The 14012-nt window shown below is 37.7% G+C and overlaps 1 protein-coding gene across 6 annotated transcripts in view; it reads left to right on the top strand.

Annotated features, from left to right (window-relative positions):
* The window catches only part of Shab (Shaker cognate b), a 229924-nt gene that overhangs the window by 209565 nt on the left and 6347 nt on the right, over positions 1–14012 (top strand). For all 6 annotated transcript variants that reach the window (XM_074173707.1, XM_074173723.1, XM_074173714.1 and 3 more), the window contains 3 exons: positions 1863–2366; positions 6474–6636; positions 10403–10974. In XM_074173707.1, the coding sequence (XP_074029808.1) occupies positions 1863–2366; positions 6474–6636; positions 10403–10965 (1230 nt within the window). In that variant the 3' untranslated portion in view covers positions 10966–10974. The remainder of the gene's footprint in view (positions 1–1862; positions 2367–6473; positions 6637–10402; positions 10975–14012) is intronic.

Raw genomic sequence — 14012 nt, 5'->3', positions numbered from 1 at the left:
GATAGATTTCAAAAAATAAAATTCATTTTTCTTCACTTCATTGATAGAAATAAACAACAAACAATAGACGATGAGTCAGGTGTTTCCACAAAAAACGATCCAAAGGTGTGAAATCAGGTAATCCTGCCGATCCAACGCATTGGATAATATTCGTCCAAAAGCTATTTCGTTCGAACATAGAAATGTGTGTGAGAAGAAGTGGTGATATCTTTCCTTGCGAGTACGCAATCTATGGGATATATGGGATCGCCCCTAGCACTACTGATGAGACCTAAGGCGGATCGAAACAGCGCTGTCTAGTATTGATTCCCGAATGTTGATTTCATCTAGTTGCCATGAAGTGAAAGACAGATGTCAAAGCTTGGCTTTGTGAGTTACCGTCTTGTAAATCCCCGTTTATTTGTAATATTTGCAAGTAGATTGAGTTTTTTATGATCCCATAGATGAGGTATTCCTGAGGAGATATGTCATCCCCTCTACTTACTTAGGTTTTTCCTTTAGGGACAGATGATTCCAGAAATGCATTCGTGATTTAGCCTAGTACCACTGATAAGTCATATGGCAGAATGAAACAGCGTTGTCTCGTGGAGAGTTGCAAATGCGTTATTTCTTGGACTAGTTTCAATCGAAATGTGAGGATGCACCAACCTGCTTTATTGTTACTTTTTTTTCTAGTAAAGTCATCAAGTGAGTAACAATCATTCTACAAATGTTGTAATAGATTTATGTTCAATGATATTCCAATGAAGAATGATTCGTGGGTATGTTTTTATTCCCAAATGTTAATTTTTTTGCCAATAACTCCTACACAATCTGTCCATTCGCAAAAATAAATCATTGTTGGATGGAGAATTCAAAGATTTTCGAAAATGTCTCGAGATCTCCTCTTCTATTGAAGATAAAAGTGATACCACCCTCTTAGCAACTAGTGATGTCACAAAAATATTTTTCGCCTCAGTACCAACTCACTTTCTATGTGTAACTCTCGACTCTTCACTCTCCAATTTCCACTCTCAACTCGCCACTTTCTACCCTTCATTCTCCACTCTTCACCATTCACTCTTCAGTTTCCACTCTCGACTATCCACTCTCCACTTTCCACTCCCGACTCTTCACTCTCGACTCTTCACCATTCACTCTTCAGTTTTCACTCTAGACCCTCCACTCTTCACTATCCATTCTCCATTCTTCACTACCAACTCTCGACTCTCCATTTTCCATCTCTACTCTTTATTCACGACTCTTCACTGTCCACTCTCACTTTTTGCTCTTCAATCTCCACGTTCTACTCTCCATGTTCCACTCCTCAAACCCCACTCTTCATTCTCCACTTTTTACATACCACTCTCCATTTTCCACTCTCGACTACCCACTCTTCACTCTTTACTCTCCATTCTCTATTCTCCACTCTGGACCCTCCACTCTAAACTTTTCACTCTCCACTCTTCACATACTAGGTGTAACTGAGTTGGTACTTTCAGCTAAAAAAACTTTGTGAATATCCAGTAACGGGTATATAGTTTGCTACGTTAACGAGAATAATCAATAATCACTACAATCATATTAATACAAAATCACTGTTCATTACTTTCTCAACGATATTGACTCGGTTGGCAAAACTTCAGTATAAAAGTGTAACTCTCCCTCATGTAACATAAAAAAAGGGATCTGTTTTACGGAAGAAATTTCTGTAGACAATAAGTAATTATTTTAATTTCGACATGGTTTTGTTAAGATTTTCAAATTTATCAAAAAAATGGTATCGGACTCTACAATAGTTTTAAAACAACTGGCAATGTATTATAGCGTGTTTGTAGCACAAATACTAATACTAGTAACCTCCCTTCAAATTCCTTCTCCAGGATTTTAAAGAATTCGTCGACGCGGAAAACCTAATGCCGCTGACGACCAGCGACTTCCGCAATCCGGTCTGCTTAGAAATGCGCCTACTGAAAGCCTCCGAACAGACAATCAACACCTTCGGCTTCCCGGAGGTCGACATCGAGAAGAAGAACAACGACCTGAACAGTATGGACAGTTCGGACACGTTCGCCAGCTGCACGACGCACCCCTTCAACTCGCAGGGCGATTTGACCTCGGAGGTCAATAACGAGAACGCCAGCGTGACGGACAGCAACCTCTATGTCAATCCTCTGGACAAGAGTGGGGATAACAGCCCTGTGATACCGGCTGCCGTGACGCGAACCAGTGGGGTGAAGAAGTCCGCCTCTGGGGATACCGGACTGAGGAGCTTGGGGACTTCGCCGATGGATGAGGGGTTCAAAGGATTCGGACTGCTCGAGAGGGGTAGTAGGGTTAGCTTGAACGACTCGCCGCTCACTAAGCACAGAAAAACTAGATTTCAGGTGAGAATGCTACAGTTATAGGCATGTGAATTTTAAACAATGAGAATTGAAAATGATTTTCAAATTCAAAACCGATCAACATGTGAGGTATTTTTTCGACCCCACCACTACTGAAACAGTTATTCGAGCTGGAAGAAGCCCCTTTTCATTAATGAAATGAAGATAAAATTGAGTTCTGCTTTTAGATATCATCAATCACGTCTGCTACTGCGGTATGTAAAGGGACCTACCACTGATGATATCAACCGCAGTAGCAGTCGAAACGTTTGATAATTCAGGTTCCATTCGACCATGGCCTACTAGCCCAGATTTGTTCTCTTAAAGTTTGATGCACACTGCGACAGGACGCGAACATGTCGGGAAAGGGGACATGACATGAAGTTTCGTTTCTCTTTCTATAGTTTCTTATGGAGAACGCGTCCTGTTCTGGCATGTTTCGGTGCCGGCGTGTTCCTGTCATGTGCTGTTCTGTCGCAGTGTGGCCCATGCATTTATAGTGACACACTCGTCATGATTTTTCAACATTGTTTCCTACAGGAGTTTTATTCGCAGTATCAAATTCTGTTGCAGCTATCAATGCAGCGTTCATCTTTAGATGCCCTCCTAACCTGATTACTTAAATTATTTCTGTGTTTTTCAAATCGTCGATGAAGACCAAATCGATTCATTTTTTTTACAAAATGTCCTAGCCTCTAAAAGTGTCTTTTTTGGATGAAGACACACACTAACTGATAGTTTCATCTTTTTTGGATGAAGACACACATTAACTGATAGTTTCTCGATATCTGTATCTGTATATGTAGAGTAGGGAGGGTGAGTGTAGGCCCACAACACTTAGGCCACATGTGGCCCATTGTACATCCTCTCGAGGAGTTGTCCTTCTAGGTCATCGTCCATCCTATCCTTTTCAGGAAGGCGGACAGGTCACTGGGAGACATCTCCTTTATGTCGGCAGGTGTAGGCCAAGACTCGCCGAACACACACTCTCTTATTGACGAATACTCCGGACACTCGCATAAGACATGCCTGACAGTTTCATCTTCCTGTTCACACATCCTGCATAGAGGTGTGTCCACTAGCCCCATATTATGGAGGTGTTTTGCTTAGTTGACAGTGGCCAGTCAGAAATCCTACTGTTAAGTGTAGATTCTTCCTGGTCATCGCCAGATATTTCTTCGGCCACTGGATCCTAAAATTTTTAGTCCAGCCAGAAACCCCTTCCTGGTTATTTCTTTTATGGCGATTGAGATACCAGGCAGTTCTGTTTGAACCACGCTAGTATTTTTCCCATTCTCCATTTAATTCTTAGGCTTAGTAATCTGGAGTACACTCCACATCCTGGGACTTTTTTGGTTTTTGAGCCATCTGTATATATGCGTATTCCATTCGTAGCATCGGACACTGTGTTTTATTTGTATTTTGTAGGGTTTATTAAACACAAACCTGGGTTCAATTGCATCACTGGTTGCCTGCAGCAGAGATTGCATAGTAAGCCCTTCTCGCCATAGGCTCATCTTATTCCTACTTCGAGGTTTACACCAGCCGTGCGCAATCGTAACTTGGCCATTAACGGAACCTCCTTTAACGTACAGGTTCAGAGGAGTCACACCAGTAATTAATTCCATTGCCGCAGTTGGTGTTGTTCTCGTAGCTCTTGTGATGTTTAAACAAGCCAATCGTTGTATTTGATATAATTTTTGGATGGTCGTTGCTTGTAGAACTTTCGGTCCCCATGTAATGGCTCCGTACGTTAACATAGGTCTTATTATTGCAGTGTAGATCCAGATGACCACACGGGGTGAAAGACCCCATGCGCACCTCACTGTCTTCCTACATTGCTCATAAGCCACATATGCTCTTTTTGCTCTACTCTGTAGGTGACAGTTCCATGTTAGCTTCCTGTCAAGAATACCAAGGTATTTCATCTCTTCAGAGAAGTTTAGTTTGCTTTTGAAGATTTCCGCAGGTTTTGAGTCCGATAAACTTGTTTTCCTGGTGAAAAGGACCATCTCAGTCTTCTTGGGTAATTCTTTGGTATTGGTTTCAGCTACTTTCTGAAATCTTCTGTAGTTTTTCTGGGAATCAGCTAAAATTGATTTAGTGGGAATGTATTCTGACAACCAAGCGTTTTCCATCAGTGGAGAATGAATGGTGAAAGGATAAGTGAAGACAGAATGAAAGGTACAGGTTAATGGAGGAGATGCAGGATAAGGAGATGACTGAGGTGTATGTACATGCCGGAGCGAGAATAGACGAGTGAAGAATGGGCATAGGTTGGGCTTATGAAAGGAATAGGGGTGAGTGGGTTCTAGAGAACGAAAGGATTCCCGGACAGAGCAGCATGAACGAAGCCGAACTGATTGCGATAGAGAAAGTGATAGATATGTGGGGTATGAATGAAAACATTAGAGTGGTTGGTGACTTCGCCATGGTGGTGGAAAGGATGAAAGCGACACGAGTGAAGAATAAAAGGGTGGCTGTGATTCAGAGAGTGATTGAAGCAAAGCAAGAAAGGGGAGCACGGACCGAAATTATATAGCGAAAGGGACATCATAGTGACAATCTTGCAAATATAAAGGTCCACAAGGAGGCTACGGAAGGCACAAGAAAGGATAGCATTACGTGGAATGTAAGAAACATGAGTATCAAGAGCGAAGAAAAGGGATAAAGAAATGGATCGCGGAAGAATGGCAATGTAAATGAGATAACGGCATGACTGGGCGAGTGCTCTACAAAGTCTGTAAAGCAGTCGGATATGAATCACTAGATCCGTCAGGGAAGGTAGTTCAACTGTTCACGGGGCACGGTAACTTTCCGGGTTACCTGGCCAGATTCAAACTGGCACCAGAGGTCCCTGTCCGTGTGGATAGGGGGAGCCTGAAACGGCAGAATATCTGAGAGATATATGGACGCAAATAGGGTCTGGTGGTGAGTACGTAAAGAACGGGTGGAATAAGAAAAGGGAGGAATGCAGTTGAGAGATAGGAATGGAAGGAGAAATGAATGGATACGCGTTTCGAATGAATGAACGAAGAATGTGGTGAGGGATGAACAGGACAAGTGAGAGGCAAGCGACCAGTTTGCCAAAACAAAATACTGGAATGATGACGATCTTCCCAATCTGGGCAGACTTCTTTAAATACACATAGTCTGATTTGTGAAACTCTGATGTAGTTCTTTCTGGCAGAATAAATGTCTAAACAAATATTACTGGACTATTGTATTATTCGAGTCCGGCCAGCGGAGGGCAATGGCATTATTCAAATCTGTTAGGATGTGTAGGAGAATCCGAGGCAATTGATTTCGCGTCGCTCACAAGAAGCCGGCTTTTCGCAATGTGGCATGAGCTGTGTGGCTACGTGCCACACAGTTCACGCCACATTGGATATTCTACACGAGCGATATGAGGGCATGTTCATCTCATGTGGTGTGAACTGGCCACCGAGATCTTTAGAGTTGACCCCGTTAGACTTTTCCTTGTGAGATTTTCTTAAGTCGTAGGTGTATGCGAATAAGTCAAAAACCAGCGATCCTCAAAGCTAACATAACCAATGTCATGGGTCAAATTTAGCCTGATTTATGCTTCAGAGTGCAAATTGGGACGTTTCCGATGCGCTCAACCCAGAGAAGTCATGGCGGATATTCGAACAACTTTATATTCCACACATAATGGAATTAATAGGTATTTCCAACGAATAAAAAAATGTGATGATGTTTTATTTTAATTTCAAGATAGAAAGCGCTCAATGAAAGACCCATTTTATCTTGTATATTCCTCTCAGTTTCATCGGCCCACTTTCTAAGCATTCCTTGATATGAAAGATATTTCAGTAGCTCGTCTTATTCTTTATTTTTTTTTCTTTTCACTCTAAATGCTCAAGCACCATCTCTTGATCGTTTTTCTTTTTACTATCTGATTCGTCTGAATGTCTCCGCAGTTCAGCTCGTTCTTTTCGCCTTTCATTGGATAGCCTTCGCATACCCCTCCAGTATGATTCATGTTCTAGAATTTTCAGCGTTTTTCAGCTATCTTCATCGACAGCAGACGATTTAGATAAGTTCGAATGTAACTCAAATAAAAGTTTACCATGTATAATTTGTTCAAAGGGCCGACCAAGGACAAGGTTTGGAGATTCTTTCGAGAACGACTCCCAAGAAAGTTTGGAGAAAAAGAAGAAAACCTCTTTCATCCCTTCGAGAAGTCTGGCTTCAGCAACACGAATCATCAATCAGCATTTGTTTGGGCTTCAGAATTTAGCAGCCAAAGCTGGTGAGTAATAATTCATTCAAAAAATATTGTAGTTTTTAATTCAATCAGTGAAGAACGAACAAGTTCAACAAATATCCTACACCGCCGTGGCGAACTGAACATAATGTAAAAATTTCAAAGGAATATTTTGAAAATGCGAATATCACAAAAGTGTTCACAATTTATTTATTAAATACTTCGACTGCTGGGTGAACCTAAATAATAAAAGCAAAATACCCAATTAGTAATGCCAGTAGGACGTAAACTCGATTCAATCTGTAATTTATTCTCCATCTTGAAGTTTGTCATGTACCTTCTGAAACTGGTAGGTACTGATTGAATACTTATTAATAATAATTTCTGGGTACAGAGGTGGTAATGGTTTTTAAATAGTGATATGACAATGTACCACAATAATCCACAAAAGTTGATGTTGCGAGGATTCCAAAAATAATATAATATGAAGATATTCCAATGAAAAACATGAGTTATCAAATTTTCCAGGTTTGAACTTGTCTAATATAAAAATCCTACATCCGCCTCACTGAAGTCTAACCTCAATTCTTGCAAATATAGACGAAACATCCATTTGTGAATCATTATTGAATTCAAGACAAGATCAAATTTGTTCAAAGTTTCTTTCTGAGTTTTGATAGCTTTCGTGGAATCATTCAAAATAGTGGAGTTCTGTCAAATTACTGTTTATCGTCAGAGGCGGCAAAAAAATGAAATGAAAGAGAAGAAGATTCTTAGTTCATAGCATACAATGTTAAATTACGCCAAGCGACAGAACATTTCATTATATTTCTGCATTATAGTCTCATTGATAGTGTGCACATGTTTCATATAATCATAAAAGATCAAGTCATGAATATAAGAAGTGTTAAAAACTGATAAAAATTATATATTCTGATTATTATCATTGTTTTGTCGAGAAAGACAAGTATGTAAAATTCTCCTGTTCCACTAATATATTCAAGAACTTCCAATATATTATACTTTGCATTAATAACTACAAATAATATGCCTGTCAGATTGTTTCAATAGAAATAAATATCTACATAGCGAAGGATCTACGATGCACTAAATACAACCATGACAGCAATTAGTACCTAACTTATCTTCTACTCTCTAGTTCATTATATTTAGTGCTTCTTTGGTATAATAGATTAGATTAGATTGTCGTGGAGCCAGCACACAACAATCTGCGACCATTCCAGATCTATTGTGATGCTCCTTGATTATTAGAGCTCATTATTCAGCTTGATCTCTTTGATGAGACTCCATAGCCTTGACACTGACCCCTTCATATAGCTGGCAGCATCTGGTTTAACTTCCTCGCATCATGCGTGTCTCAACCTTGCTGTCGCTTCGCATTCACAGAGCACAACCTCACGGTTGTGGTTTAGCAGGTATTCCATGAATCTGGGCGATGGTTTCTTCATGAACTGTTTTGCCTACCTCATTCCTGGGAGCTTATTCTACCAATCTACCGTTTCGGCTTGCATCCATGAATTTATGGATGTCTTCATACATGCTTTCGCTACCCCTCAGAAGGGTTCTGGACCGATCAAAGCCTTGGAGGCGCCTTCATGGGCTAGAACATTGGCCTCCTCATTGCCCTTGTGACCCTCATGTCCGGGTACCCTTCTTGGGTCTTTGAGCCATCTGTATACAAAGTTTTTCCCTCTTTTACCAGTGAGCCTTTTTGCCAGTCCTCTCTATGTGGTGTGATGATTTTGAAATCTTTTTAAAAGTTGTACTGCGGAACTGTGTTAATCACGGACATTCCTAGTAGTGAATTTGCCTTCAGTTCCTTGTACAGTTTCAAGTATAATAGACTGGCAATACTTGGATTACACAACGCATTGTCTACGTGGCAGTATTTTTTGAATGATTCTTCAGGTCATATTACTTTCATATTTAGATGACATATGTATATGACTACCTGAACTTATGAAAAACATCTAAAAATCTCACAGTTGTGTGATTGGGTGATTGAATTATGTTGGACTAATATATGTTATGGATTAAAATAAGTTAGGAGTTGACTCAGAAAATGTGAAATTCTTATGATCCTCTAAAATTCGTTGATTTTTGTGTCCTACTATGTGCCTGACATATAGCATTTGAAATTAACTATAAAGATCAACTCTAACATATCAAATAAAAACAATATATATATAACATTTTTCAATGAAAAACTAATAGCAATCGTTACCTAACTTGTTTCCCACTTCTTTTTTTTTCATAGTCGAGTTATAGCTTTCTAAACTTTTTCTTTCAAACGGAATGATCAAATCATTCAATGCCTTTTTGATATTTGACATATATGGAGCCGAATCCACATGGTTTCGTCTCACTAACAAAATAAAAATAGCTAACACTTAGGCGTGTCTACTTGTTGCATACTTAACTATCGTTATGATGCTCTAGAGAGACCTGTTACCGATCCGTCTCTGGGGGATTTACAATTTAATCATACTTTCGATTCAATATTGTCATTTGATTTTGGTATATCTGAAGGAAAGATTGATTTGAAGCTGATTGCTGGATTTCTCTCTCACGCATGTTCAAACTCTCGCATTGACATTTAACTAAATAATATGAGTTATTAAGCTTAAGGTCAGTTCAGAAGATACTCTAAATGGTTGCCTTGAACTTCTTGACATATGAACAGCTTATCCGATATTCCGAACATTTTCGAACACAGTAACGTCAATATCTCTACAAATATTTATTATTTTCTACCGTTATCCAAGATTGAAGAAGGTTCAGTTTCGTACACCTTTTGCTTCAAATAGAACCGTAAAAAAGTCCAAAGTTGCCAAATCTGGCAAGCGGGCTGGCCATTCTGTAGGACCTCGATGACCAATCCAACGACCGGGAAAAGTAGTATCCAAATAGTTTCTTTGTCGTCTGGAGTAATGTGGTGGTGCTCCATCTTGTTGGAATACAATATCCATATCGAATTCATTAGGATTCGCTTTGACGATTTCAATGATGAGAGGGTCAATAGTAGCTGCCAGCATATTCAAATACAGTTTCCCTGTTGAATTTTGATCAATAAATAGAGGTCCTACAATATGGTTTCCCAATATTCCTGCCCAAACGTTAATTTTTTCTGGATATTGGGTATGTGTGTCCCGGAAAACGTGGGGGTTGGTGTCACTCCAATAACGGCAATTTTGTGCCGTTTGAATAAATATAGTTTAAAAATAGTTTGAAGAACATCGAACATCGATGTTGACGTAGTACCTTTCTACTAGTAAAACCGAAATCTAAATAAGATTATTCTAACTGAACAATGATATTCATTGTCGTACTACATTTTTTGTCGTTTTTTTAAACGAAAAATACCTTAACAAACCTTATCGGGTTGTTGGAATTGTCATATGGCAGATAAAAAGAAATATTTCTAGAAATATCGATATTAATGTGGTTGCCTTCAGAAAATTATTAAATGTTTCGCTATTTTGTAATAGGTGAAGATATTGACTTCATATTCTAGGGTTATGAAGTACTCGTCAGGAGCTTCAAAATGATGTGTCACAAGACCCCATTTCACATTTAATTTTTCCCCATATGGCGCCCTGTCGCCATCTTGAAAGTTTCATCTGTCAATTCCACTTCAAAATAAAGTATTCATGTATTAATTTAATTATTTCAAATTCCAATTTTTTGAGTTGACCCTTTCAAAAAATAAAAGAGGGGCGACATTAAATAAATGCACTATATATAAGTAATCTCATTCTTGTATAGTCATGAGGACACATATTTATTACAGGTAAAAATTGCGGCAGCAAATCTTCCCTGTCAGTGGACTCGATCGACAGCCGAACCAGCCCTCAACTCAACCGCCGATCAAAGTCAATTCTAAAAAAATCCGACAGCAGCGGCAACCGATGCGCTGACCCCGAAAGCGAACGATTGATCTCCGACAACATATCCGGCTTCGAAGTTTGCTTCGGAAACGAATACTCGCCAAACAAGCGACTATCATCGCCTTTGACGAATCGAAGGGCAGCCAGCCAGAAAATCATCTCTAAAAACCTGCCTTCCTACCAGCAGGAGCTGGAGCGGACGCGGTTGCTCAAATCCCAGCTCTTTCTGCTGGATGACATCTACAGGGAAAAGCAGACTTGTAACGAGACACGAGTGGACTCGAACAAGATGAAGGTTTGTGGGGACGGTATCGGTGAAGTGCCACTTTATATTTGTCCACCACCACCTCCGATGGATACTTCGCCATCAGAAGATACCAGGCTGCTTCTTTGTTCAACTGTGGCTTCTTCGCCACCCAGGCAGCCGAATTACTCCATATCCAAGGGACACAATTCATCTTCGTAGCAGTTACAGGTGATTATGGACATTTTTTTTGCTAAGGTGCATCCTGAGTTGATTTCATTTCACTCAATTCATAGGATTTAGTCAAATTGATGACTTTAACTCTGTTTAGTCTTACACGTTACATAAACTTGTAAATGGTGACTCAAAACAATGACTGTCGATTTCAGAACATTAATGCACGTTATCGTTTTTTTCATAAACTTTGTTTCGCGTCGATCACCATTCCGAGATATTCTGTATAACCGGCTTTTTCTTGAATAATTCCACGCACTTATGAGTTAGATTACAAACTCTTGGAAAAAAATTTAAATTGTTTTTATCAATTCTCTTCATGTCAATTCTTACGGTGTTCAATGAACACTATACCATCTAAATACCTCCCTAATATTCAGTGAACTTCATTCACCAGACTTTCAGATTCTGAATTATCACAAAAGATCGATGGAAGGAAGTCACCGAAGGTATTGAAAGGAAATGGTTCTAGAAATCTAACTAACAAATTTCCGAACTATGTAACAGTAGCAAAATGAGGCTACAACTGGAACCATTCGAGTTCTGAAAGAAGGGTACCATTTTGAAAAAAAGGTTGAACTAATTACATATTTGCATTATATTATATTATATATAAATCCTTTATTTAGTCAAAGACTAATAAATTATACATATAAGTGAATAACAATTTTAAAGAAATCGATACAATCTAAAAATTATAGTATTTTTTTTTGTAACTTGTACAATGTCATTAAGCTGTAATATACTTATATTAAAAATAATTAATTACTAATTTACATCTCACCTCAAATATATTGTAAATTCTTATAAGTGAAATTAATAAATTAAACGTCGCGTCGTTCTATAGAACTGAAGTCAACAAAGTAAAATATTTACAATCTATATATATATATATATATATTATATATATATATATATATATATATATATATATATATATATATATATATATATACACATATAGATCCTTATTTAGTCATGAAACTAATAAAAACATTGTGAACAATATACAAATATACAATGATAAAATAGGTGACTCGCACACATGTGTATAAACTTACAAACAAATATAATATATAAAATGAACCACACAACATTTATAAAAAAAAAAAAAAAATGTTACTACAATATACTTCCATCCGTTAATAGGTGCTTCTTGAGTTTGATTTTAAATATACTCAGACTTTCAGAATTTTTTACATAAACCGGAATATTGTTGTACATGGTTACACCTTTAACAAAAATAGAGTTTTGGCTATATGTTCTGCTAACCAGAGGAACGCGAAGATTACCTCTACATCTAGTATCGTGCTGATGAACATCCTGATTGAGAACTAAGATATTCTGCAAGTATTCAGGTGCTATACCTCTTTTAATTTTATGAATGAATATTAAGGAGTGATATAATAGATAAGTCTTAACCGGTAACCAATGAAGAGTATCGAGCATAGAATTTATTGACGTGTCACGTGCACAACAAAGAATAATTCGCATAGCTCGATTTTGCAATTTTTGCAAACGGCTTAGCACATTTTGATTTACCAGATAAAGCACTGTTGCACAGTAGTTGAAATGAGGAAGAATAAGTGTATTATAAATTATAAGTTTACTCCACTGAGTGAGATGCGGAGAACATCTCCTCAAATAATAAATTTTCATGGCAATTGTTCTTATAACATTTTTTGCATGGTCATTAAAATACAGTTGACGATCAACCAAAACCCCTAAATATTTAAATGTCTCAACCATTTCTATCTGGACACCATCGATTGAAAGTTTTGGCTCTGTTTTCATTACTTCCCTATACATTTTATCTCTACTGATTAACATCCATTTTGTTTTGTTTGTATTTATTTTCAATAAGTTTCCACAGCAATAATTTTGAATGGCTTCTAAACTTTCGTTGATTGCATTGAAGCATGTTGAATGATTATTCCCAGTGTAATAAATAACAGCGTCGTCAGCAAAGAGGTGTATACAACATTCTTTCACCACCTCAACCATATCATTTATATAAACTAGAAACAATAAAGGACCCAGAACACTACCTTGAGGTACTCCTATATTATTATCGAGTGTGCCAGATGTAACATGGTTAAGTCTTAATTTATATTGAGTATCGATTCCTGTAAAAAAAATCAGTTTCAATTAAAAGAGTTGATACGCGCGAACTTTTCAAAAAATAGGCTTGGAGCTATGTTATGCTAAAAGGTTGGTTCCAAAAACTGATACCGGAAATAGCCAATTGATAAAAAATACATATTTGGGGTAAAAACAAAATAGGAAAAAGTGATTTGTGAATAATTCAATCTCCCTATGGAAGTAGTTGTTTCTGAAGTTTTTTTTTTCGTGTAATTCAATGTTCATGTGAAAGTAGTTTTTTAGGGAAGGCTTTTTATTCCAACTTTTTCCTTAAAGTAACTTCTATGCTTGATTGCAGAGAGTTCATTTCGAACTCTATTGCATTTTTCCTTCCTTTGGAAGTTTTCTACAATTTTTTGTATGAAGATGGAGAAGTGAAATCCAAAAAGTTTTTAACAATTTTATTTTTGGTTGTTTGAATATATTTTCAGGTCATATTAATTCATTCGCTTCACAAATTGGCGTTCCCATTTTTTTATACTCATGTTTAAATCATTTTTGCTTGTTTGTTTCAGTTTCAACTAACTCATCATAATATTTTAGTTAGACTACTTCTATTATCAATAATTTCAACATTTCATCATTTTCATTTCATTTGTTCTATCATGAATTTCAAACTTGTTTGAACAGGTATTATATATTATCAGTTCACCAGATTGCCGTTTGGACTATATAATGCTTCCTTCCCCTGGCAGCGTTCAATGACAACTTGAGTCATGCTTTGGAGCTGCTTTACTGTATTTACTGAGATGGAGATTATTATCAGTACCTTAGTTTTGATGGCATCTAGAGGTTTGAATTGTGTTGGCCTGATGGTGAATCAAAAGAAGTAATTAGGAGTTGTTATGGACTATAGAACATTTTCCGAAGCTAACAAAGTTCTCCTTTCATAA

Source organism: Leptinotarsa decemlineata, unplaced genomic scaffold, assembly GCF_025532065.1.
Source record: "Leptinotarsa decemlineata unplaced genomic scaffold, Ldec_3_MD MMD2_P_RNA_scaffold_12, whole genome shotgun sequence".
NCBI lineage: Eukaryota > Metazoa > Arthropoda > Insecta > Coleoptera > Chrysomelidae > Leptinotarsa > Leptinotarsa decemlineata.
This window is presented reverse-complemented; position numbering and strand designations above follow the sequence as displayed.